This window comes from Amblyraja radiata, chromosome 30 (genome assembly GCF_010909765.2).
Source record: "Amblyraja radiata isolate CabotCenter1 chromosome 30, sAmbRad1.1.pri, whole genome shotgun sequence".
Lineage (NCBI taxonomy): Eukaryota > Metazoa > Chordata > Chondrichthyes > Rajiformes > Rajidae > Amblyraja > Amblyraja radiata.
Window position 1 is genome coordinate 2,909,131 of NC_045985.1, and position 27,378 is coordinate 2,936,508.

Below are 27,378 nucleotides of genomic sequence, written 5' to 3' on the forward strand. Positions count from 1 at the left end.
TTTGGTTGCCAAATTATAGGAAGGATGTCAACAAAATAAAGAGAGTACAGAGGAGATTTACTAGAATGTTGCCTGGGTTTCAGCAACTAAGTTACAGAGAAAGTTTGAACAAGTTAGGTCTTTATTCTTTGGAGCGCAGAAGGTTAAAGGGGGACTTGCTAGAGGTCTTTAAAATGATGAGAGGGATAGACAGAGTTGACGTGGATAAGTTTTTTCCATTGAGAGTAGGGAAGATTCAAACAAGAGGACATGATGTGAGAATTAAGAGTCAGAAGTTTAGGGGTAACATGAGGGGGAACTTCTTTACTCAGAGAGTGGTAGCTGTGTGGAATGAGCTTCCAGTGGAAGTGGTGGAGGCAGGTTCGATTTTATCATTTAAACATAAATTGGATGGGAAAGGAATGGAGGGTTATGGTCTGAGTGCAGGTAGATGGGACATGGGGAGAATAAGTGTTCGGCACGGACTAGAAGGGCCGAATGGCCTGTTTCCGTGCTGTAATTGTTATATGGCTAATGGGCTTGGTAAATGTAAAAATTGTCCCTAGTGTGTGTGGGATAGTGTTAGTGTGCGGGGATCGCTGGTCGGCGCGGACCCGGTGGGCCGAAGGGCCTGTTTCCACGCTGTATCTCTAAACTAAGCTGAACTAAACAACACAGATTACAATCAAGCCGTCCACAGTGTACAGATACAGGATAAAAGGAATAACATTTTTTAGTGCAAGATAAAGTCTAGTTAAGTGCAATTAAAGATGGACCCAGGTCTCTAAAGAAGTAAATGGGAGGTCAGGACCGCTCTCTAGTTGGTGAGAGGACGGTTCAGTTGCCTGATAACAGCCGGGAAGAAACTGTCCCTGAATCTGGAGGTGTGCGTTTTCACACTTCTGTACCCCTTGCCTGAGGGGAGAAGAGGGAGTGACCGGGGGTGAGACTGGTCCTTGATGTTGCTGCTGGCCTTGCCGAGGCAGCGTGAGGTGTAGATGGATTCGATGGAAGGGAGGTTGGTTCGTGTGCGTGACGGTCTGGGCTGCCTCCACAACTCAGCAATTTCTTGCGATCGTGGACAGAGCTGTTCCCAAAACCATGCTGTGATGAATCCCGGATAAAATGCTTTCCACGGGGCATGCGTAGAAGTTGGGGAGAGTTGTTGGGGACATGCTGAACCTCCTAAGCCTTCTCATGCTGGAGAAACTCAGCGGGCGAGGCAGCATCTATGGAGCGAAGGAAATAGGCAACGTTTCGGGTCAAACCCCTTCTTCAGGAAGTAGATGCGTTGGTTTGCTTTCTTGGTCGTTGCTTCGATGTGGCTGATCTGGGACAAGTTGCTGGTGATATTAACTTGTAAGAGGACACTCGATGCCAGGGCAACTAGGACTCATGCAGCCTGGACAACTGGACAATGAACTCGGACTCATGCAACATGGACACCTGGACAATGAACTCGGACTCATGCAACATGGACAACTGGACAATGAACGCAGACTCATGCAACATGGACAACTGGACAAATCGTCAGTGCGTTCCCTGAAGCAGATACGTTGAAGAAGGGGAGGAGCCCCACCTTGAACGTCCAATCGCTGAAGGAGTGGAGGTGAGAGCCAGTGCTGTCATCACAGAACAGGACCTTGCCCTCGCCGTAGTCAACATATACGCCGATCATCTGGATCTTCTCCTGGGTGGCTGGGTGGATGGAGATCCGCTTGGAATTGGCGTCGTTGACCCTGAACACCTTCTGGTGGCACCCGATGGACCAGATCCCTCCCTCGGGTCTCAGTGTGGTCCTGGCCCTCTTCTCCGCATCGTTGGAGGCAACTCCCAGGTCCCATTCAGAGTTGCTGCCCACCTCCACCACCCAGTAGCACCGGCCAGAGGTGATCCCTTCCTCATCTCTGAGAGGTGGCTTCCCCATCACTGAGAGAATGGGCTCCGAAACCCCTCCGTCTACAGAAGTGATCGCCCGCCCCTTAACACAGCGCACCGTGACCAGGTCAGGTGATACCTGGAGCATCGGGTGGGCAGTGTTGGGGTCCAGGGTCACAGCAACTGAAAGAGTCAACAGAGGTGGCGTTCAGGTTAAGGACATAGAAACAGTGACAGTATGTGCAGGAGGAGGCTGGGACTATCACAACATTTCCAAGTAATTAGACAGGTACATGATTAGGACAAGTTTAGATGGATCTGGGCCAAACACGGGCAGGTACTACTCAGTGTATGTGGGGCATGTGGGCAGGTGGGACTAGTGTAGAGGGAGTGCAGCGTAGGTTCACCAGGTTAATTCCCGGGATGGCGGGACTGTCATATGCTGATAGAATGGAGCGGCTGGGCTTGTACACTATGGAGTTTAAAAGGATGAGAGGGTATCTTATTGAAACATACAAGATTATTCAAGGTTTGGACATGCGAGAGGCAGGAAACATATTCCCGATGTTGGGGGAGTCCAGAACCAGGGGCCACAGTTTAAGAATAAGGAGTAAGCCATTTAGAACGGAGACGAGGAAACACTTTTTCACCCAGAGAGTTGTGAGTCTGTGGAATTCTCTGCCTCAGAGGGTGGTGGAGTCCGGTTCTCTGGATGCTTTCAATAGAGAGCTAGATAGGGCTCTTAAAGATAGTGGAGTCATGGGATATGGGGAGAAGGCAGCAACGGGGTACTAATTGTGGATGATCAGCCGTGATCACATTGAATGGCGGTGCTGGTTTGAAGGGCTGAATGGTCTACTCCTGCACCTATTGTCTATTGACATGTGGATCAGTGTGGGCAGGTACTACTTAGTGGAGGTGGGGCATGTGGATCAGTGTGGGCAGGTGGGACTAGCGTAGAATGGACATGTGGGTCAGCATGGGCAAGTTGGACCGAAGGGCCTGTTTCTGTGCTGTCTGACTCTATAAAAGTCACTAAAACAGTTGAGCAGAAACTCGGTGAGCAGAAGATCTTACCAGCCGCGTTTCTGATTCTGTCCATGCCTGAAAATGCAAGGAAGAAGGGTTCATGTTAATGAATTCTATGTGATTACAATCTGTAAACACCTGTAGGCAGGTATGCCGTGTCTTTGACCATGAGGTCTAACAGCACGAATCCTGAAACTTACCAGCTGTGGGGAGAATCCGAATCCTTCCTGAAACACAAGAGACCAATTATTAGAGGATTGACACAAAAAGCTGGGTGAGGCAGCATCTGTGGAGAACATGGATAGGTGATGTTTTACAGAGTGCTGGAGTAACTCAGCGGGTCAGGTAGCATCTGTGGAAAACATGGATCGGTAATGTTTTACAAAGTGCTGGAGTAACTCAGCGGGACAGGCAGCATCTGTGGAGAGAAGGAATGGGCAATGTTTCGGGTCGAGACCCTTCTTCAGACCGGTTAGGGATAAGGGAAACGAGAGATATAGACGGTGATGTGGAGAGATAAAGAACAATGGATGAAAGATATGCAAAATGTAACGATGATAAAGGAAACAGGCCATTGTTAGCTGGTTGCTGGGTGATAACAAGAAGCTGATGCGACTTGGGTGGGGGGAGGGGTTGGAGAGAGAGGGAATGCCGGGGCTATCTGAAGTGAGAGAAATCAATGTTCATACCACTGGGCTGTAAACTACCCAAGTGAAATATGAGCTGGGTTAGAGGGTCACACACACACACCCGCGCACACACACGTACACACACACACACACACAGACACACACACACACACACACACAGACACACAGACACACAGACACACACACACACACACACACACACACACACACACACACGGGAGGAGAGAGGGAGAGGGACAGAGAGAGACAAACCATTGATCAGCAACTTACCCAGATCATCATGCCATGTTTTCTGTAGCAAAACATAGAGACAAGAGGTTACTCAGCGCCCTTCCACCCACTCCCTTCCATCCATTCCTCCTCCCCTCCCCTCCGGCTCCCCTCCCCCCTCACCCCTCCCCTCTCTCCCCTCCCCTCCCACTCAGCTCCCCTCCCCTCTCTCCCCTCCCCTCCCCTCCTCCCCTCTCTCCCCTCCCCCCTCCAACCCGGGACCAGGGACGGGATCCGGACTCACGGAGCGGGTGAGCCGGCTGCGACAAGGCTCCCCGGCAGCTCGGTAGGGTTGGACATCGAGCGGATACAGCGAGGCCAATCCTATCTCGACTGGCCGAATGGCCACCTCCTGCACCTGTTGTCTATAAGTGTGAACCCTCAGCCTTGTGACAGGCGAGGGGGGGGGGGGGGGCTTCACAGGAAACACAATGTTCTCGATGTTGGGGGAGTCCAGAACCAGGGGCCGCACAGTTTAAGAATAAGGAGTAAGTCATTTAGAACAGAGACGAGGCAACACTTTTTCTCACAGAGAGTTGTGAGTCTGTGGAATTCTCTGCCTCAGAGGGCGGTTGAGGCCGGTTCTCTGGATGCTTTCAAGAGAGAGTTAGATAGGGCTCTTAAAGATAGCGGATCAGGGGATATGGGGAGAAGGCAGGAACGGGGTACTGATTGGGGATGATCACATTGAATGGCGGTGCTGGCTGGAAGGGCCCGAATGGCCTACTCCTGCGCCTATTGTCTATAACCTAGTAACCTGGGACGGAGAAATCATGGGGAGCCCTGGTTAGCATGGAGGAGTTGGGCCGAATGGCCTGTTTCCGCGGAAGGGAAGGATCACGTCTCGAGAGCTTCAGGGATAAACTCTGCGCTCTCTTCACAACAGAAAACAGAGGCCCCTTTACCCCCAAATTCGTGGAATCATTCAGTGCCCCCCCTCCACCACCCCCCCACAAACCTTACCCAGTTCCTTCTTCAGAGCCTCTGAAAAAGATAGAAAGTAAAATTAATCGTGGCGCAGCGGTAGAGTTGCTGCCTCACAGCGCCGTTGACCCGGGTTCGATCCCGACTACGGGCGCTGCCTGTACGGAGTTTGCACACTCTCCCCGTGACCTGCGTGGGTTTTCTCCGAGATCTTCGGTTCCCTCCCACACTCCAAAGACGTGCAGGTTTGTAGGTTAATTGGCTTGGTGTAAATGTAAATTGTCCCTAGTGTGTGTAGGATAGTGTTACTGTACGGGGATCGCTGGTCGGCGCGGACCCGATGGGCCGAAGGGCCTGTTTCCGTGCTGTATCTCTAAATGAAAACATGATTACAATCGAGCCATTTACAATGTACAGAAGCTTGACAATGGAATAATGTTTAGTGCAATAGACAATAGGTGCAGGAGTAGGCCATTCGGCCCCTCGAGAACTATATTCTGCACTCTGTATCTTCCCCTTTGCTCTACTTTGCTTCCCCTTTGCTCTACTACTCGAGTTTGACTTAATTATACTCATGGAGACACAAGGAACTGCAGATGCCAGTCTACGAAGGAAATACACAGAGTGCTGGAGTAACTCAGCGGGTCAGGCAGCATCTGTGGAGAACATGGATAGGTGACGTTTCACAGAGTGCTGGAGTAACTCAGCGGGTCAGGCAGCATCTGTGGAGAACGTGGATAAGTGACGTTTCACAGAGTGCTGGAGTAACTCAGCGGGTCAGGCAGCATCTGTGGAGAACGTGGATAGGTGATATTTCACAAAGTGCTGGAGTAACTCAGCGGGTCAGGCAGCATCTGTGGAGAACATGGATAGGTGACGTTTCACAGAGTGCTGGAGTAACTCAGCGGGTCAGGCAGCATCTGTGGAGAACATGGATAGGTGACGTTTCAGGTCAGGACCATTCTTCAGCATTAAATGTTGGTCTGATACCACACACAGGGTCCCGATGAACAAATTAAAATCAACGTGAAGTTACTCACCTTGCTTCATCTGCAGACGCTGGTATTCTATATCATGGGGGGAGGAGAGGTGAGAGACAGAGAGAGAGTCACCATCACTGAGATCCCCAAACACCGACATTCCCAGATTCCCTGAGCTCCTGCGATCCACCCTTCCCGTTCCAGCATTCCGATTCTCTGGAACACTGGGACGGCACGGTGGCGCAGCGGTAGAGTTGCTGCCTTACAGCGCCAGAGACCCGGGTTCCATCCAGACTACGGGTGCTGTCTGTACGGAGTTTGCACGTTCTCCCCGTGACCTGCGTGGGTTTTCTCCGAAAGCTTCGGTTTCCTCCCACACTCCAGAGACGTGCAGGTTTGTAGGTTAATTGGCCTTGGTGAATGTAAACATTGTCCCTAGTGTGTGTAGGATAGTGTTAGTGTGCGGGGATCGCTGGTCGGCGCGGACCCGGTGGGCTGAAGGGCCTGATTCCGCGCTGTATCTCTAAACTTAGCTAAACTAGCAGAAGCCTTTCACTGTACCTCGGTACACGTGACAATAATCTATACTAAGCCAAGCCAAGCTGAACTAGGCTGCGGGTCAGGCAGCAGCCGAGGAGGTCGACTGACCGACCCAGTTTCGGGTCAGGACCTTGCCTAGCTTTGGGGGGTCGTGGCCAGGATGGGACCCTCCGCACTACAGGGGAGTGTGTGGGGGCAGAGGGTGGATGGGGCAAGAAGAGAGACGAGGGGGGGGGAGGGGGAATGGGAGGGGGAGGTGGGTGAGGGAGGGGGGAGTTGGAAGGGGCGAGTGAGGGGGGGAAGCAGGGGGACGGACTCGGGCCCTTGCCCTGACCCACCAGGAGGAGGCGATGATGAGAGGAGGCATTGCCAAACTTACCGCTGCTTGTCGGCCGCTTCTCCAGATCTGCCGGAGGAAAGGGATAGCATCGCCGTCAGCGGGGCCGAGTGGCCATGCATATCAAACGCTCGAACCCTCACCCCCCCCCCACCCTCTCCCCCAGAACAATGACCCACCATCTTCTCCCCCATTCCCCCTTCTACATCTCTATCTCTCTGCTCATCCCTGCTTCGACCATTGACTTTCTTCACTGCCTACTGTACCTGCATGCTTACTTTCAGTGACCGGTGTACAAGGACCCCCAGATCCCGTTGTATTTCCCCTTTTCCCAACTTGATACCATTCAGGTAATAATCTGCCTTCCTGTTTTTGCCACCAAAGTGGATACAAGCCCAGTCGCTCCATTCGTTGAGGATATGACAGTCCCGCCATCCCGGGAATTAACCTGGTGAACCTACGCTGGGCTCCCTCAATAGCAAGAATGCCCTTCCTCAAATTAAGGGACCAAAACTGCACACAATACTCCAGGTACTGCATGCGTCAGGGTACTGCCGGGTCCGCAGGTATGTCCCTGCAGGTCAGTGCGGGAGAGGGTCCCGTGGGTACCTACCTCGTATGTGGCGCTGCAGCCAGCGGTTCAGGAGCCCCAGTCCAACAAGCGATGCCACGACGGCCAGGAAAATGACCACAAATCCGCCCATCCACTTGGACGTCCGAGGGAAGAACTCATCTGCAGGAGGCAGAAGCGAGTCAAAGGTCAGGAGTCAGGACATCCCCTGGGGTCACGCATCCCCCCCCTTGCCCCCCCCTCATCCCTTCCCCCCCACCCCAGTACCCACCTTCCCCCGCACCCCATCCATTGACTTGGCCACCTCTGCTGTCTGTGGCAATGAATTCAACAGATTCACCGTCCTCGGTCTGAAGAGATTCCTCCTCATCTCCTTCCTAAAGACACTTCCTTTAATTCTGAGGCTGTGACCCTCTAGTCCTAGACTCTCCCACCAGTAGAAACATCCTCTCCACGTCCACTACCTCTTCTTCCCTCTCCCATCAGGCAAAAGTTACAGAAGTGTGAAAACGCACACCTCCAGATTCAGATACCGTTTCTTCCCAGCTGTTATCAGGCAACTGAATCATCCTACCACAACCAGAGAGCGGGTCCTGACCTCCCATCTAACTCATTGGTAACCCTCGAGCTATCTTTGATCAGACGTTACTGGCTTTACCTTGCACTAAAACATTATACCCTTATCGTGTATCTGTACACTGTAAATGGCTCAATTGTAATCACGTATTGTCTTTCTGCTGAGTGGTTAGCATGCAACAAAAGATTATCAATGTACCTCGGTACACAATAGGCAATAGGTGCAGGAGTAGGCCATTCAGCCCTTCGAGCCAGCACCACCATTTACTGTGATCATGGCTGATCATCCCCAATCAAGTTCAAGTTCAAGTGAGTTTATTGTCATGTGTCCCTGTATAGGACAATGAAATTCTTGCTTTGCTTAAGCACACAGAAAATAGTAGGCATTTACTACAAAACAGATAAATGTGTCCATATACCATGATATAAATATATACACACATGAATAAATAAACTGATAGTGCAAATAACAGAAAGTGGTTGGTAATAATCAGAGTTTTGTCCGAGCCAGGTTTAATAGCCTGATGGCTGAGGGGAAGTAACTATTCCTGAACCTGGTTGTTGCAGTCTTCAGGCTCCTGTACCTTCTACCTGAAGGTAGCAGGGAGATGAGTGTGTGGCCAGGATGGTGTGGGTCTTTGATGATACTGCCAGCCTTTTTGAGGCAGCGACTGCGATAAATCCCCTCGATGGAAGGAAGGTCAGAGCCGATGATGGACTGGGCAGTGTTTACTACTTTTTGTAGTCTTTTCCTCTCCAGGGCGCTCAAATTGCCGAACCAAGCCACGATGCAACCGGTCAGCATGCTCTCGACTGTGCACCTGTAGAAGTTAGAGAGAGTCTTCCTTGACAATCCGACTCTCCGTAATCTTCTCAGAAAGTAGAGGCGCTGATGTGCTTTTTTGATGATTGCATTAGTGTTCTCGGACCAGGAAAGATCTTCAGAGATGTGCACGCCCAGGAATTTGAAGCTCTTGACCCTTTCAACCATCGACCCGTTGATATAAATGGGGCTGTGGGTCCCCCTCCTACTCCTTCCAAAGTCCACAATCAGTTCCTTGGTTTTGCTGGTGTTGAGGGCCAGGTTATTGCGCTGGCACCATATGGACAGTTGCTCGATCTCTCTTCTGTACTCTGACTCATCCCCATCAGTGATACGCCCCACAATAGTGGTGTCGTCAGCGAACTTGATGATGGAGTTCGCATTGTGGTTCGCTACGCAGTCATGGGTATAGAGTGAGTACAGCAGGGGGCTGAGCACGCAGCCTTGAGGTGCTCCCGTGCTGATTGTTATTGAGGCTGACACATTTCCACCAATACGAACAGACTGTGGTCTGTGGACGAGGAAGTCAAGGATCCAGTTGCAGAGGGATGCGCAGAGACCCAGTTCTGCGAGTTTGGTAACCAGTTTGGAGGGGATGATTGTGTTAAATGCCGAGCTGTAATCAATTAATAACAGCCTGACATATGAGTTTTTGTTGTCCAAGTGGTCCAGTGCGGAGTGGAGGGCCAGCGAGATCGCATCCACCGTTGATCTGTTGTGGCGGTACGCGAACTGCAGTGGGTCCAGGTTTTTGTCGATGTAGGAGTTAATTTGCTCCATGATCAACCTCTCAAAGCACTTCATCACCACCGGCGTTAGTGCCACTGGTCGATAGTCATTGAGGCATGTCACCTTACTCTTCTTGGGCACCGGTATAATTGATGCCCTTTTAAAGCAGGTGGGGACCTCAGACCTCAGAAGTGAGAGGTTGAAAATGTCCGTAAAAACTCCCGCCAGTTGGTCCGCACAGGTTTTTAGAACACGACCGGGTATACCATCAGGACCAGGTGCTTTTCGGGGGTTCACCCCCCTGAAGGATTTCCTGACATCGGCCTCTGTGACTGAGACTGAAATGCCATCGCAGCGAATGGGGGATCGGGAAGGCACATCAGTATTTTCCCTGTCAAAGCGTGCGTAAAACGCATTGAGCTCGTCAGGGAGTGATGTTACACCGGCATTCGAGCTGCCTCCTGGTTTTGCCTTGTAGGAGGTTATTGCATTCAGACCCTGCCACAGCTGCCGAACATCTGTCTCGTCCTCCAGTTTGGAGCAGAAGTCCCTTTTGGCCTTTTTGATGGCCTTACCAAGGTCGTATCTGGTCTTCATGTAGGCCACTGTATCATCGGAGGTGAATGCCCTGTGTCTGGACTTCAGGAGAGTGCGGATCTCAAAGTTCATCCAAGGTTTCTGATTGGGAAACACTCGGAAGGTTTTGTAGGGATGCAGTCCTCCACACATTTCTTTATGAAGTCTGTAACGACTGTGGCGTATTCGTTCAAGTCCGTTGCCGAGTCCTTGAACATTGCCCAGTCTACAGACTCCAAACAGTCCTGGAGTTGTTCTTCTGCCCCCCCCGACCAGCTGTGTGCTGTCCTCACTTCTGGGGGTGCGCTCTTTAATTGCTGCTTGTAGGCAGGAAGAAGCAGCACCGCGGTATGGTCGGACTTACCGAAGTGAGGGCGAGGGATAGAACGATAGGCATTCTTGATGGTGGTGTAGCAGTGGTCGAGGGTGTTAGGTCCTCTGGTGCAGCAGGAGACATGTTGGTGGAAGTTGGGGAGTGATTTCTTGAGGTTCGCCTTATTGAAGTCCCCAGCAATGGTGGTAAATGCCTCGGGGTAAGACGTCTGGTGTTTGTTGACCACGGCCTGCAGCTCCTCCAGTGCCAGACGGACGTCTGCCTGGGGTGGGATGTAGACCGCGGTCAGGATAACGGAGGTGAATTCTCTCGGGAGGTAGAAGGGACGGCACTTCACCGCCAGATGTTCAAGGTGTGGAGAGCAGGAGTTGGACAGGACTGCCACGTCGGAACACCATGCAGAGTTGACCATGAGGCAGATCCCGTTCCTGCCTTCTCCCCATATCCCCTGACTCCACTATCTTTAAGAGCCCTATCTAACTATCTCTTGAAAGTATCCAGAGAACCGGCCTCCACCGCCCTCTGAGCCAGAGAATTCCAGAGACCCACAATTCTCTGTGAGAAAAAATGTTTCCTCACCTCCGTTCTAAATGGCTTACTCCTTATTCTTAAACTGTGGCCCCCGGTTCTGGACACCTCCAACATCGGGAACATGTTTCCTGTCTCTAGTGTGTCCAAACTGAAGAAGGGTTTTGGCCCGAAACGTTGCCTATTTCCTTCGCTCCATAGATGCTTCTGCACCCGCTGAGTTTCTCCAGCACTTTTGTCTACCTTCGATTTTCCAGCATCTGCAGTTCCTTCTTAAACCCTTAATAATCTTATATGTTTCAATAAGAACCCCTCTCATCCTTCTAAACTGTAGAGTGTACAAGCCTAGCTGCTCCATTCTCTCAGCATATGACAGTCCAGCCATCCCGGGAATTAACCTGGTGAACCTATGCTGCACTCCCTCAATAGCAAGAATGTCTTTCCTCAAATTTGGAGACCAAAACTGCACACAATACTCCAGGTGTGGTCTCACTAGGGCTATGTACAACTGCAGAATGACCTCTTTGCTCCTATACTCAACTCCTCTTGTTATAAAGGCCAACTTGCCATTCGCTGTCTTCACTGCCTGCTGTACCTGCATGCTTACTTTCATAGACTGATGAACAAGGACCCCCTATATCTCGTTGTACTTCCCCTTTTCTCAACTTGACGCCATTTAGATAGTAATCTGCCTTCCTGTTTTTGATACCAACGTGGATAACCTCACGTTTATCCGCTTAAAACTGAATCTGCCATGCATCTGCCCACTCGCCCAACCAGTCCAAGTCACCCTGCATTCTCATAGCATCCTCCTCACAGTTCACACTGACACCCAGCTTTGTGTCATCTGCAAATTTGCTAATGTTACTTTGAATCCCTTCATCCAAATCATCAATAATCTTCCTTCCTGTTTTTGATACCTAAGTGGATAACCTCACATTGATCCCCATGTCCGACCGTGAGCTCTGACCTGGGACGTGGAAGTCGGTGGAGACACTCTGCTTGGCGTCCGCTCCGGTTATCAGGCACTGGTAATCGCTGCCACTGTGGGCCGTCACCTCCACGATGCTCTTCACGCTGAAGAAACTCTTGGCGTTCTGCTCGCTCGTGGTTACGGGCTGCCGGGACACGTCCCCGCCGTGGCGCAACCTCCACACCACCGTGGGCTGCGGGTACCAGCGCTGAGAGTCGCACACCAGCCGCACCCCGTCCTCCGTGTACTCCAGCAGGTTGACGGAGGGGAGCTCGCCCAGACCTGTGGAGACAGCACCCATGGGTGGCCTGGGTCAGGCAGCGGGGGGGGGGGGGGGGGGGGGGGGAGGGCGCGGAGAGGGGAATTCCTATGGGTGCCCTGGGTCAGGCTGGGAGGGGGGTACCAACCTCCCAATTGCCAGTTGGAGAGAAAAAACAGCACCCAAGGGTGGCAATAGGAAGGTTGCACGGCAGTCGGGTCTGTTTTAAAATCGCCCATGGTTCTCAAGTGGGTTTTACACAAAATGAAAACGCCTCTGAAGCAAACTTTTACGGCCAGATTGATCACTCTGAGACTTTTTAGATACCAAACGAATCAAGAAAAAACACAAATAATGCCTTACTGTTGATGAAATGCAGTGAGCAAAGGCGATAATTCCCAATATTTTCAATCTCGATATCTGCACGGCCAATGTTCACCAAGCACTTTAGCTGTTGTTGTCCCTTCAGCTCTCGCTTATCTATACCTTCATTTCGCTTCACGTTTGGAATACTAAAGTTGGGTACGTGTCTCTCGCGGTTTTTAACAGGTAGGAAAGTACGCGTTTCGTGTATTAACAACATATACCGGAAGCTGCGATGTCCTCCAGATGGATTGAGCGTCTCCGTGCGTCAAGCCCTATGGCCCAGTGACCTTACCCCTGTAGACAATAGGTGCAGGAGTAGCCATTCAGCCCTTTGAGCCAGCACCGCCATTTGATCATGGCTGATCATCCCCAATCAGTACCCCGTTCCTGCTTTTTCCCCATATCTCTTGACTCCTTTAGCCCTAAGAGCTAAATCTAACTCTCTCTTGCAAACATCCAGTGAATTGGCCTCCACCGCCTTCTGCGGCAGAGAATTCCACAGATTCACAACTCTGCAGGTGAAAAAGCTTTTCCCACATCTCAGTCCTAAATGGCCGACCCCTTATTCTTAACATGATTCTATTTTTGTAAACCAGCGCTCGCTGTCCTTCCCACCCTAGCGCGGACCCGGCAGAGTGGAGACCAAACGCGGACCCGGCAAAGTGAAGATCAAACGCGGACCGGGCAGAGTGGAGGCCAAACGCGGACCCGGCAGAGTGAAGATGAAACGTGGACCCGGCATAGTGGAGATCGAGCGCGGACCTGGGGGAGATACGCTGCCTCCATCGCTCTTGGTTCACCCTACACGGTCCGCCATGTAGTTGCCTGTACACGGTCCGCCCTATTGGGTCCGCACTACGTTGCCAGCGTCGTCCCCGCTTCGCTTTAATTAAGCGTGCGCACTCTTAGTTCCGTTTCCACGCGATGGACCCTACACGGTCCGCTTCCAGATTCAGATACAGATACACATTGGTCAGCTTGAGTTTCACCCCGCACCAGAGAGACGGGAGGGAGGGAGGGGGGGGGAGAGTTAGAGGGAGGGGGGGGGGAAGAGGGGAGAGGGGAGAGGGGGGGAGGGGAGAGGGGAGAGGGGAGAGAAGGGAGAGAAGGGAGAGGGAAGGGGGGGGGGATGCTGTAGATGCTGGAATATACCAGTTTTGGACAAGCAGGTTGATTTCAGTATTTTTTTGCATTGTCAATAAACTTGAGATAAATGTAAGTTACAGACTATAGACAATAGGTGCAGGAGTAGGCCATTCAGCCCTTCGAGCCAGCACCGCCATTCAATGTGATCATGGCTGATCATCCCCAATCAGTACCCCGTTCCTGCCTTCTCCCCATATCCCCTGACTCCGCTATCTTTAAGAGCCCTATCTAGCTCTCTCTTGAAAACATCCAGAGAACCTGCCTCCACCGCCTTCTGAGGCAGAGAATTCCATAGACTGACAACTCTCTGGGTGAAAATGTGTTACCTCATCTCCGTTCTAAATGGCTGACCCCTTATTCTTAAACTGTGTGGCCCCTGGTTCCAGACTCCCCCTACATTGAAAACATGTTTCCTGCCTCTAGCGTGTGCAAACCCTTAATAATCTTATATGTTTCAATAAGATGCCCTCTCATCCTTCTAAACTCCAGAGTGTACAAGCCCAGCCGCTCCATTCTCTCAGCATATGACAGTCCCGCCATCCCGTACACGTGATAGATGTGGCCCGCCATCCTCTCACAGCAGGGCCGGTGCTAGGAATTGCGGGGCCCAATTAGAAAACTGATGGCGGGGCCCCTACTCTCAGGGCCGGCCTTAGGATGTGCGGGGCCCAATTGGGAACAACTTTGGTGGGCCCCAGGTTCCCAGCCAAGGTGTGTCAGCCCAGTTATTTAGTATATATTATGAAATTGTACACTAGGTGCTATGGATTATAAACTGTGTGAATCTCTCCTGCTCCCACCCGTTTGACTGTCAGTAGCTCCGCTGGCTTCCAACATTTACCGTAGCTGCTGATTACCTTTAAACTGCATTATGTACCCTGCATTATGTACCCCTGCAGCCATTAGATTTTATAATTCGGACCGCTAGGCTGTAGGGGGATGCATTTTGCAATTATTAATTTTTAACTGTTAATTATTGGTCTTTTTAAGTATTTATTGCTCTCAGGTAGTGTCCACATTGTATTTTATGTATTTTCTGTCTGCGTTCGTTTTGAATCTGTGGGTTTGTTGATTGGGAGCTTCTGGACATCTGAATTTCCCTGAGGGGATCAATAAAGTATTTATTATTATTATTATTATTATTATTATTATTATGTGATTGGACACAATGCCCTTGGAGACAGCGGCTGATTGGACGGGAGGAGACCTATTTGTTGATTGGACGGGAATATTAAAGCAAGCTGGTTGGTGATTGGATGCAACCCCCTTAGAGACAGCGATTGATTGGCTGCCAAATAAAATACAATACAATACAATTCAATTTATTGTCAAATATGTAACAAAAATCGCTGGTCGGTGCGAACTCAGTAGACTATGTGGTTGTATCTCCAAACTAAACAGTATAACATGCAGGTGCATTCATTTAAAATTCAGTGATTATTTCACATGATTTCTTACTGTGTAAAGCTCAATATCTGACCAATTTCTGTTTAACACGTTTGGTCTGCCGTGAGCATTTTTCTCTCCCAAAATAGTTCACATCTAGCAAACCGATCAACGAACCAGACAGCAGTTGGACGCAGTCATAGAAACATAGACAATAGGTGCGGGAGTAGGCCATTCGGCCCTTTGAGCTTGCACAGCCATTCAATATGATCATGGCTGATCATCCAACTCAGTGTCCTGAACCTGCTTTCTGTCCATACCCCCTGATTCCTTTAGCCACAAGGGCCACATCTAACTCCCTCTTAAATATAGCCAACGAACCGGCCTCAACTACATTCTGTGCCAGAGAATTCCAGAGATTCACCACTCTCTGTGTAAAAAATGTTTTTCTCATCTCAGTCCTGAAACATTTCCCCTTTATCCTTAAACTGTGACCCCTTGTTCTGGACTTCCCCAACATCGGGAACAATCTTCCTGCATCTAGCCTGTCCAACTCCTTAAGAATTTTGTGCGTTTCTATAAGATCCCTCCTCAATCTTCTAAATTTTAGCGAGTGCAAGCCGAGACTATCCAGTCTTTCTTCATATGAAAGTCCTGACATCCCAGGAATCAGTCTGGTGAACCTTCTCTGTACTCCCTCTATGGCAAGAATGTCTTTCCTCAGATTAGGAGCCCAAAACTGTACGCAATACTCCTGGTGTGGTGTCACCAAGACCCTGTACAACTGCAGTAGAACCTCCCTGCTCCTATACTCAAATCATTTTGCTATGCCTGCTGCACCTGCGTGCCTACTTTCAATGACTGGTGTATCATGACACCCAGGTCTCGTTGCATCTCCCCTTTTCCTAATCGGCCACCATTCAGATAAAAGTCTACTTTCCTGTTTTTGCCACCAAAGTGGGTAACCTCACATTTATCCACATTATACTGCATCTGCCATGCATTTGCCCACTCACCCAGCCTATACAAGTCACCTTGTAGCCTCCTAGTTTAAACAGTTTAGAGATGTTTAGAGGGCTTCAGATGGGTTTAGAAGTGTTGTAGAGGGAAATAGGGGGGAATAGAGGGGGTTTAAAGATGTTCAGAGGGTCCCAGAGGGGTTTAGAGACGTTATAAGCCCCCGTGAGAAATTGTATTTCTCTGAGATTGAAGATAGACATAAAGCTGGAGTAACTCAGCAGGACAGGCAGCGCAGCGACTCTGGAGAGAAGACCCTTCTTCAGACTGAATTGAACTCGCGTCGGTGAGAGTACTTGTGATTGTCTGAAGAAGGGTCTAGACCAGAAACGCAACCCTGTCCCCAGAGCCGCTGCCCGTCCCGCTGAGCCACCTTCAACTTCAGAGCCAAACAAAAAACACAGAGTGCTGGAGGAACTCAGCGGGCAAGGCGGCTGCCTCACCCGCTAGGTTTCTCCAGCATTTTTGTCTACCGCAAAACGTCAATGATTCCGGGAATGCCGAGGCGACAGTGTGATAGAGAGGGAGTGGGAGAGCTAGAGAGAGACGAGATGGGGAGCGGGAGAGAGCGCGAGAGAGAAGGAGAAAGAGCAAAACACAGAGAGACACGACGTGGGTCGGTAGGTGAATGACTAACCTGTACACCAGGAAGAAGCCCCTTCTCGCGGTCCGGGGCCCTCACTCATGATGGTGAGTTTAATGAAATTCTCAATGTGTCATCGATCTACATTCCTCAGTAAATGTAATTGTTTTTAAACAAGTATTATTGACGCCGCGTGAATTTTATTCAAAGGAACACGGCGTCTTTAATATTCATTCAAAACACAATAACATTTACTGAGGAATGTGGATGGATGCAGATTGATATAACAACTTGTTAACAACTTCATGTTAAGACGTGCTAACAGTACTAGTTAACAAATCGTTTGTGTCTGATGGCCGTGCAGCGGTTGTTATACATGGTCGTTTAAAAAAATAATCCGGATGGTGAATTTAAAAAAACATCTTTATTTAGCAAAGAGAATTCGTATTTCCGTACGAAATACGGAACATTAGTGCAGGGGCCCCATTAGGCGCGGGGCCCAATTGGGGGCAATCGGTCAAATCGGCTTAAGGCCGGACCTGGCGGCAGCAGCCACACGGCATCGGTGCTGGAGCAGCGGCAGCGGCGGCCTGGCCTCGGAGCGGGGGCAGCGGCAGCAGCCACACGGCATCGGTGCTGGAGCAGGGCAGCGGCGACCTGGCCTCGGAGCAGGGACAGCGGCGACCAGAACTCGGAGCTGGGGCACGTTCCGGCGGCAGCGGCCACTCGACCCGACCACGGCCTCGGCGCAGAGATCGCTGGTTGGTTAAAATTGTTGGATACATTTTTAGGGGCGCAAAAAAATTGTTAGATAAAAAAAATTATAAAATGGCAAACAAATTTACATTTTATTACAATAATTCAGGGGAAGGCTGCTAAAGAGGTGCAGCGTGCCTTTAGAACAATTTGTTTTGCCATTTTATAAAAAATCTTTATCCAACTATTTTTTTGCGCCCCTAAAAATTTAGCGCCCGGGGCAACCGCCCCTCTGCCCCCCCACCCACCCACGATACGCCACTGGCAGCATCTATGTGGAGCGAAGGAAATAGGCAACGTTTCGGGTCGAGACACTTCTTCAGACCCGAAACGTCGCCTATTTCCTTCGCTCCACATAGACGATGCTGCTGCACCGGCTGAGTTTCTCCAGCATTTTTGTCTTTACCTTCGATTTTCCAGCATCTGCAGTTCCTTCTTAAACCTTTATCTTGCAAAGCAGCAGTTGTACAGTGCAAAATGAGAAGGCGTTTCCCAGGGAATCACACATAAAACTTAAACATTTCATACATACATAAAAACAATCCAGTCGCTGATAAAAACAGTAGGAATAGTAAAAAAAAAAGTGCAGGTAAAAAACACTCCGTGTCCGGGGCTCGGGGCTGGGGTCTGTGCTCGGGGCTGGGGTCTGCGCTCGGGTCTGGGCTGGGGTCTGCGCTCGGGGCTGGGGTCTGGGCTCGGGGCTGGGGTCTGTGCTCGGGGCTGGGGTCTGTGCTCGGGTCTGGGGTCTGTGCTCGGGTCTAGGCTGGGCTGGGGTCTGTGCTCGGGGCTGGGGTCTGTGCTCGGGTCTAGGCTGGGCTGGGGTCTGTGCTCGGGGCTGGGGTCTGTGCTCGGGTCTAGGCTGGGCTGAGGTCTGTGCTCGGGGTTGGGGTCTGTGCTCTGGGCTGGGCTGGGGTCTGTGCTCGGGGCTGGGCTGGGGTCTGTGCTCGGGGGCTCGGGGCTGGGGCCTGTGCTCGGGGCTGAGGTCTGCGCTCGGGGCTGGGCTGGGGTCTGTGCTCGGGGCTGGGGTCTGTGCTCGGGGCTGGGGTCTGCGCTCGGGGCTGGGGTCTGTGCTCGGGGCTGGGGTCTGTGCTCGGGGCTGGGGTCTGTGCTCGGGGCTGGGGTCTGTGCTCGGGGCTGGGGTCTGGGCTCGGGGCTGGGGTCTATGCTCGGGGCTGGGGTCTGTGCTCGGGGCTGGGGTCTGTGCTCGGGGCTGGGGTCTGGGCTCGGGGCTGGGGTCTGCTCGGGGCTCGGGTCTGCGCTCGGGCTGGTGTCTGTGCTCGGGGCTGGGGTCTGTGCTCTGGGCTGGGGTCTGTGCTCGGGGCTGGGGTCTGTGCTCGGGGCTGGGGTCTGTGCTCGGGGCTGGGGTCTGTGCTCGGGGCAGGGGTCTGTGCTCGGGGCTGGGGTCTGTGCTCGGGGCTGGGGTCTGTGCTCGGGGCTGGGGTCTGTGCTCGGGGCTAGGGTCTGTGCTCGGGGCTGGGGTCTGCGCTCGGGGCTGGGGTCTGTGCTCGGGGCTGAGGTCTGTGCTGGGGCAGCGGTCTGCGCTCGGGGCTGGGGTCTGTGTTCGAGGCTGGGTGCGCTCGGGGCTGGGGTCTGCGCTCGGGGCTGGGGTCTGTGCTCGGGGCTGGGGTCTGTGCTCGGGGCTGAGGTCTGTGCTCGGGGCTGGGATCTGGGCTCGGGTCTGGGCTCGGGTCTGCGCTCGGGTCTGCGCTCGGGGCTCCAGAGAGATGATGCCTGTCCCACCTGCGCGATTTTTCGGTGTTCGGTGTAAACCAGCATCTGCAGTCTGAAGAAGGGTTTCGGCCTGAAACGTCACCTATTTCCTTCGCTCCACAGCGATGATGCTGCTGCACCCAATGAGTTTCTCCAGCATTTTTACCCACCTTCGATTTTCCAGCACCTGCAGTGCTTCCCGGGGCTCGGCTCGGCTCGGCGCTCGGGGCTCGGGGCTCCACTCGGGTCCCGGGTCTGCGCCTGCGCTCGAAGCTCGGCTCGGCCGGCCGCCTTACACATGCGCACTGCCACGGCAGCCGGTCGGCGCTGGGCCACTTTCTCCCTCCCTTTGCACTGTGGGAGATCTGGCCGCCATTGCTGTCCGATTCAAATTCAGATTCAGATTCAACTTTAATTGTCATTGTGTCAGTGTACAGTACAGAGACAATGAAATGCAGTTAGCATCTTCCTGGAAGATTAGATTAGATTAGATTAGATTAGATAGCCTTTATTGTCATTCAGACCGAAGTCTGAACGAAATTGAAGCAGTCATACATACAATACAATACAATAAAAAACACCAATAAACACATATTAACATCCACCACAGTGAGTCCACCCAACATCTCCTCACTGTGATGGAGGCAAAAGTCTTAGGTCTCCAGTCTCTTCCCTCCTCTTCTCCTTCTGCGCTGAGGCGATACCCCCCGGGCGATGTTACAACTGTCCCGCGGCCCGGGGTGGTCGAAGCTGCCGCTCACCAGTCCTGCTGACGAAGCCGTTGGCCCGCGGCCGAACCCCGGACTCAGGCCACCGCCGCCAGAACACCGTGCAAGCCACCGGAGCACCGTTCCAGCCCCGAGCCGGATCGCCCTCACGTGAGTGCCGTTACCGTCTCAGCCTCGGGCTGGGCCGCCCCGACTGGGCGCCGCTCCTCCCTCGGGCTGGGCCGCCCCGACCGGGCACCACTCCTCCCTCGGGCTGGGAACGCCGTACCTCCCCGAGCTCGGCCACTCCGACGGGAGCACCGTTCCTTCCTCGGGCCGGCCGTCCTCACGGTAGTGTCACAGCCCCTCACGGAAGCCCTGTTCCAGCCCCGAGCCGGGCCGTCCTCACGGGAGCGAGCCCAGTGCGAGTCCTGGCGGGCTCTGCCTCCTGAGCCTCGAGGTCGCCAGCTCCGCCATTAGGCCTCAGCGCAGACGGAGGCAGAGAAGGGGAATACGACATAAAAGTCGCATTCCCCCGCATGGAGAGACAGCAAGCCCCGTTTCAACCCCCCCCCCCCCCAAACAGAAACTAAAAACCAAAACTAGACTAACCAAAACAAAAATAAACAACCCAAAAAACACAAAACAAACAGGACTGCCGGAGAGCCGCTGCAGCCAGAGCCGCGCCGCCACTAGCGACATAGAATATGATTTCAATAAATAAAACTATTTACATGCATACAGTCAGTGTTTTTCCTGTGGGAGGAGTGTCCTGGGAGGGGGAGGGTGGGTGATTGGCAGTCACCGAGGTACATTGTTGAGTAGTCTGTCCGGTGGCTGCCTCACCATGACCGCTGAAAACCAATCACTCTCTGGAGTAACTCTTGCTTCTTGGTTTCCTGGTCCTCCAAAAATATTCAAAATGGAATTTAAACTGGTGGACCCACCACCACCAAACTCTGAAAAATAACAGCCTATTGCATTGTATCTGTTTATTTATTGTGTATATATATATATGGTCGATGGTATATAGACACACTGAACTTTTAAGTCCTGGTCTGTATAACTCAGCGGACAGGCAGCATCCCTGGGGAGAAGTAAATGGAGCACCTTTCAGTCGAGATCTTAATCAGTCTGAAATGTCACCCGTAATGTCACCCATTCATTCTCACCAGAGATGCTGTCTGTCCCGCTGAGTTACTTCAGCATTTTTGTGTATCTTCGGTTTAAACCAGCATCTGTAGTTCCTTCCTACACAGCGCGGCATTAATGTTACTTGAATGTTGCGTGGCAGTGCGCATGTGCACGGCCGCACTTGCACGCAATGTTGTGCTGAATTTTCCACTCATCTTTTGCATCTCTCTTTTTTTTAACACAGGCAGAGAAAACTTCAGTGTGATAAAGATCTGATCGACATAAATGAAACTTGGGACATGGTAAAGCAAAACTTGTTTTGGCTAATTTTAAACAAACATGCTCTTAAAATTGCAAAGTGATCCGAGACGTTGTACGGTGTACGCCAGGAATGGAACAAGAAAATATACTTTATGGATAGGTTACTAAACCCATATTTGTTATTTTATTTGGAAAAAAAGATTAGCAAATGACTTTAAATCTCATGCAGAAATAAAAGTTATAATCAAACATCCAGGCTTTAATTCTTAACTAAAGCAGAAATGCATTTTCAAGATTCTAATTCAAAATTAGCCAAAGTTCAATTTAAACATTGCTGTTCTGTTCCACGACTCTTCCGTGCTGGTTCCATGTAGTTCTCAATTCTCTGATCTTTGTCCTTGTCTATTGTAACGATTCAAATCAATAGATATGAGCTCCCTATTAAGTAGCTTCTAAGTTATTAGTGATATGAAACTGATTTCTAGTATGTGTGTATCCTTAGCAAGCATACCTTTAATTTTCCATCTTTGATGAGCCTCAAAGGTGACCTGAGCAGGTATTCCTGCAGTGCTTTTAGGATTTTTTTTGACCCAGAGTTAATACAGGTGCACAACCTTTTATCCGAAAGCCTTGGGACCAGACACTTTTCGTAATTCAGAATTTGTCGGTCTTCGGAATGGAATTTTTTTTGCGTAGATTTTAACGGCTGGCTCAGTGGTAGAGTGCTCGGCTCATATCCACAAGGTCGCGAGTTTGCGCCTTGATCCCGGCAGTTACTCGGTCGCGAGTTTGAGTCTTCAATGTCGTTTTTTCTTGAATGAATTTGTTGAATGAATTCCTAAATTTGTAAATGTGCCCGCAGCATTGAATCACCTCTCGCACTCATGTCACCCTAGCGGGGCTACATGCCCTTAGGCGGCCTAGCTCGGGGATTCTTGAATCCCCGAGCTAGGTCGCGAGTTTGCGCCTCGATCCTGGCAGTTACTCGGTCGCGAGTTTGTGTCTTCAATGTAGTTTTTTCTTGCAGAATAAATGTTTGTATGAAATGCAGTGTAGGAGAGGTGTACTGACTGTGTGGGCAGAACTTTGGAAGTGATTGCCCACCAGTCTAAAAAGCCGCTGTGTCTCCCTGTCCCTGTGATAGCAGATACACTGTGTATCGTGAGTCTACCGTGGGAACTTTTTAACTCAGCGGGCAGGCAGCAGCAGATTGTCAATTATTAACCTTCCCGCGCAATATACCCTCACCTTCTCTTTTATGAATGGGGATTTAGTTCCCCTTTCTTCGAGGACCGTCCGAAGGTTCCGCTGTCACCTCTGCGGGCCGCCCTCGGTGAACGTTTTCAAGGACCTTTCTTCAAGGACCGAAAAAATGGCCGCTATTCGGAGGTTTTCGTTATTTGGATCTTCGGATAAAAGGTTGTGCACCTGTAAATATATTTCCACGACAGACCAATGTCGGTGCCAATCCCGTGCCGGAAAATATCAAAACTCTCCGCGGAACATGCTGATAACAAGGGTAATGTGTTTTTTTTAATTGCATGTACAATCTCAGCAGTGTTAAATATCTCAGCACTTGCTATTTAAGACTTATTAACGATTAGTTGGGTTCCCATATCGTTCCCTTTTGGGCATCTTGAAAAGGGAAATGAGCTGTTGGACCTGCCTTTACTTGTGACAGTAATTTCAGCAGAGAGGGTAGACTGGAGGGGGAGGATATTCAGCTGCAGCAGATTGTGGAATAAACTATTATAGATACTAGGGCTCTTAAGTGATTTCTGTCTGCAGAATTTATCCATAAAACACTTCTGTTAAAAGAGTAAACGCTTGAAAGATTATGTTGCACTGTGCCATTTAACTTTTGTTGTTGTTGCCTTCTAAAGCCCCTTACCAGTTCAGCGCCAAGCGGGGAGCAAAATTTGATCTCCAAACCAGCTTGCGTCGACCTCTCCCTATAAGCCACATACAGGTTGGTATGCATTGCTTCAGGTGACCCTTTGGATAGATTATCTTGAGGTCAGAGAGTATGCGTATTGCTAAAGTGGGTCTTTATTTAGGATTCTAGAATCCCGCATAGGGCACCACATACTCAAAATCAATTCAATGTCATTACCACCTTCTAAATTATTCACTTAATTTAGTTAAAGCTATAATGGAATCTGCATTGAAACAAAATTTCTAAGGTATTTGAATCTATTTACCTTTTTCCAGTAATCATCGTTACTTTTGGTGGGGGGGTGGGTGGGTTTGATTTTGTGGGTTGGCATCATCCCGGAGGGGACCGAGGGCCAGCAGAGCCTTTTGAAGAGCAGTGACGGTTGCCTTTGTAAGGGTCGTCTGCAGACTTCCTGTAGTAATGGGAGTGCCTTCTTGTGATTCCTTAAGTGGAGAATGATTTTGGTGCCACCTCTCTCCAAACATCTCCTCCCTGTTCTTAATTTGATTCATTTCTCGTCTAATGAATGTAGAACCACATTTTGTGGGATTTGGCACTTTTGAAATTTGTGAGAGAACCTGTTTAAACCATCAGGGTTATGAATGGGACCCCATCTAGGTCGGTTTACCTGAAATTTATTTTATGGGAGGTTGTACAGTTCTGCTTACAACTTGCAGGAAAAGTGAATCTGGCCGTTAATGTTCAATTGGAACCTTTGGCATTTGGAAAGGATTGAATAGCACTGATCACTGAGGTCAATGTGGTCATGGTCGTACAGTATGGAAACTCCCTTTGGCCCAACATGCCCGCACTAAATAAAATGTGCTACCTGCCTGCGTATGCCATGTGCCTGTCTAAATGTTTCTTGAACGTCGCGATAGTATCTGCAAATGATTTGGAAACATGTTGGGTATTGCTTTACCATGGTTATTTGGGCAGGTTGGCCTCAAATTGAGGTCGCCTTAAATTGTTTGGCAACTATCCTGAATTCCACTTGTTAGTAGATTCATTTAAATTTATAGGCTCGTGTTGACACATTTACCAATGATAAGTTTATCTTGATCTGAACACTTATAATTATGAGCATCAAGTCTCCTTAAAACCTTTTTGTTTCTGTTAAGGACGGATTAAAAATCATATGACAGTAATCTGTTAGTACCTGGTATTCATAATTAATGTGTTTAATTTTGACTATAGCTGCATTTGAAAACCTTCACATTGACTAATTATGCCTCCTTATTAAAGTACTCATTTTGTTTTATAGGAAAGTTAAAACCTTGGGGAGAGGTAAAAGAGGTAGTGGTGGCTCGCAAGCTGGCCAATGGGAGGCTCCCCGTGCAGGGCTTTAAGCTGCCGAAAATCCAAACCAGGTAAGATTTCCAAATCAGTAGCATTTGACTTGAGGGCATGAATGAACATTCTGCCCTTGTACTTTACGGTGATGCTATTGAAGCTTCAGTGAGTTGCTGTTGTCAATCTTGGGGTGGACGTCTGACTGTGACTCTGATACTTTGTGGCTGAGCCCTGCTCCACTTGACGTTTGTCAGCCTGTGCAGGTCGTCACAAGACCAACACACACACCACCACCAAGGCCACATAGTATCACAGGTGATCGTCAAAAGCCTTTGATGTTTCTTCTGGCTTCATACCATCCCAACTACGAAATGTCACTGGTCTCTCAAATTCACAAAGTTTAAAACAACAATTTCAGTAGGAATCAAAAATCTGGGTGGTGCTGGAGCACTGAACAGTGGAGTGCAGGGACTCTGCAGAAGGACTTGGACAGGTGGGAGAGTTGGCAGAGAAGTGGCAGATGGATTATAGTGTAGCAAAGTGTGGAGTCATGCATTTTGGTAGACAGAATAAAGGCGTAGACTATTTTCATAATGGGGAGAGAATCCAGAAATTGGAGGTGCAAAGGAACCCTGGAATGCTGGTGCAGGATTCCCAAAGAGTTAACTTGCAAGTTGAATCAGTAGAAATGAAGGCGAATGCATTGCTAGAATTTATTTCATGAGGGCTAGGATACAAAAACATGGTTTAATGACACTTCCTTGTTCACTTTCTTCTAACCCAGAGGTTCTGAAACAAATCTTTTCTGTTTTATGGCTGAACTGAATGATTACTTTTGCTAGAGTATAGATATGTTGTGAATTGTGCTTATTCTTGCATTAGTGTCAGCTGATGTGGAAAAGCCTGGCTGATGTATTCAGACATCTTTATTGCTGAGTGGTTTTACACTCTGTTCTGTTGCAGGGAAGATCGGCGGTAAAACGTTGCACTGAGAAGAAACATGAAGAAGAATCTAGTTTTGGGAGCAAGGCGGGGCCTGTCCTATTAAATTTTAAAATATTTATTGTTTCAATATGTGTCGTTTTAAAATAGATTTGTTGTTTTTTTTAGAGTTTATGTATTTCATTTTTTATTTATATATTTTGCCTTTTTGTATATTTATTTGTAACTTAATAATATCAAAATACGTGCATTTAATTAATCTTTGTCTTCGTATTAATGTGAACAATTTAAATTGATTTTATTAAAATAAAACGTGCTTTTTATGTATTTGTATCTATTCAATAAAGAAAGATTTAATTTAAAAAAATGTTCCTATACTTTAAAAGGATATTGGGATGAGGATAGGTGATTGTGATATTTGTTATACTGATTGTATTGGGAAGGGTGATTATCGGGTGATGGGTTGTATATATGACTAAGATACTGTATAGTATTTGCGGGTTTTTCTTTTCTTTTTCTTTTTTTCTTTTTTGTATGGCTTTGTAAATATTTGATTAGTGTTCAAATGTAAATAATTTGGTGTACATATAGTGGCTGGTGTACATATGGTGTACATATAGCTGCTAAATGTGTATAAGATAATTACAAGCAGTTGAATAAGGGGTAGGAATTAATAAGCTTTGGCTGCTTCCTGCTCCTTTTCGGAAACATATGATTTCATTTATTTATAGATATTGTTTGTGACACTTTATATGTGTTTTTTGTTTTGTTTTTTGTATGCTGTTTCATACTTGCCTTTTGTTCTTTTATTCTGTCTGAAATAAATAAATAAATAAATACTCAATAATCTTTAGCTGTTACTGTAGCACTTTATTTACTGTAGTCAACAAAATAGAGAGAGTACGGAGGAGATTTACTAGAATGTTGCCTGGGTTTCAGCAACTAAGTTACAGAGAAAGGTTGAACAAGTTAGGGCTTTATTCTTTGGAGCGCAGAAGGTTAAGGGGGGACTTGATAGAGGTCTTTAAAATGATGAGAGGGATAGACAGAGTTGACGTGGATAAGCTTTTCCCATTGAGAGTAGGGAAGATTCAAACAAGGGGACATGAATTGAGAATTAAGGGACAGAAGTTTAGGGGTAACATGAGGGGGAACTTCTTTACTCAGAGAGTGGTGGCTGTGTGGAATGAGCTTCCAGTGAAGGTGGTGCAGGCAGGTTCGTTTTTATCATTTAAAAATGAATTGGATAGTTATATGGACGGGAAAGGAATGGAGGGTTATGGTCTGAGCGCAGGTATATGGGACTAGGGGAGAATACGTGTTCGGCATGGACTAGAAGGGTCGAGATGGCCTGTTTCCGTGCTGTAATTGTTATATTATATGGTTATATGGTTATGTGCTGGAGCCCCCCCCCCCCCTGTTACTGTAGCACCTTAGGTCCTGGGGTCCCCCCCCCCCCCCGTTACTGTAGCACTTTATGTCCTGGGGTCCCCCCCCCCCCCCCGTTACTGTAGCACCTTATGTCCTGGAGTCGTCCCCCCCCCCCCCCTGCAGGTGATCCCGACCCTACTGTTACTGTAGCATTTGGCGCCAGCGACCCTATAAAGATGATGGGCTGGCGGGAGCTGGGCTCGGGTCTGGGGTCTGGGTTCGGGGCTGGGATCTGGGCTGGGGTCTGGGGTCTGGGCTCGGCTCTGGGGGTTCGGGTCTGGGGTCTGTGCTCGGGTCTGGGGTCTGCGCTCGGGTCGGGTCTGCGCTCGGGGCTCCAGAGAGATGCCGCCTGTCCCACATGCGCGATTTTTCGGTGTTCGGTGTAAACCAGCATCTGCAGTCTGAAGAAGGGTTTCGGCCTGAAACGTCACCTATTTCCTTCGCTCCACATCGATGATGCTGCTGCACCCGCTGAGTTTCTCCAGCATTTTTACCCACCTTCGACTTTCCAGCACCTGCAGTTGTTCCCGAGGCCCGGCTCGGCGCTCGGGGCTCCACTCGGGGCTCGGGGCTGCACTCGGGTCTCGGGTCTGCGCCTGCGCTCGGTTCGGCCGGCCGCCTTACACATGCGCACTGACACGGCAACCGGTCGGCGCTGGGCCACTTTCTCCCTCCCTTTGCATTGTGTGAGATCTGGCCGCCATTGCTGTCCGATTCAAATTCAGATTCAAATTCAACTTTAATTGTCATTGTG

At 49.7% G+C, this 27,378-nt stretch overlaps 1 protein-coding gene across 1 annotated transcript; it reads right to left on the reverse strand.

Annotated features, from left to right (window-relative positions):
- Nucleotides 1–1,297: 1,297 nt before the first annotated feature.
- Nucleotides 1,298–12,108, reverse strand: LOC116989785 (butyrophilin subfamily 2 member A2-like). The gene is made up of 9 exons (XM_033047362.1): nt 11,695–12,108; nt 7,201–7,320; nt 6,630–6,656; nt 5,771–5,797; nt 4,770–4,790; nt 3,087–3,113; nt 2,935–2,961; nt 1,498–2,040; nt 1,298–1,461 (listed from the first exon to the last, which is right to left on the reverse strand). The coding sequence occupies exons 1-9, from the start codon at nt 11,996–11,998 to the stop codon at nt 1,445–1,447; spliced, it is 1,113 nt and encodes a 370-aa protein (XP_032903253.1). The 5' UTR covers nt 11,999–12,108; the 3' UTR covers nt 1,298–1,444.
- Between the last annotated feature and the right edge of the window lie 15,270 nt (nt 12,109–27,378).

What these genes read in the sequence shown, in the direction of transcription:
- LOC116989785 (XM_033047362.1), bottom strand. Translation starts at nt 11,998, where the DNA reads ATGGGTGCTGTCTCCACAGGTCTGGGCGAGCTCCCCTCCGTCAACCTG. An exon ending in GGCTCTGAAGAAGGAACTGG is followed by an intron (nt 3,114 to 4,769) that starts GTAAGGTTTGTG and finishes CTTGTGTTTCAG; the next exon opens with GAAGGATTCGGATTCTCCCC. An exon ending in CAGAATCAGAAACGCGGCTG is followed by an intron (nt 2,041 to 2,934) that starts GTAAGATCTTCT and finishes TGACTCTTTCAG; the next exon opens with TTGCTGTGACCCTGGACCCC.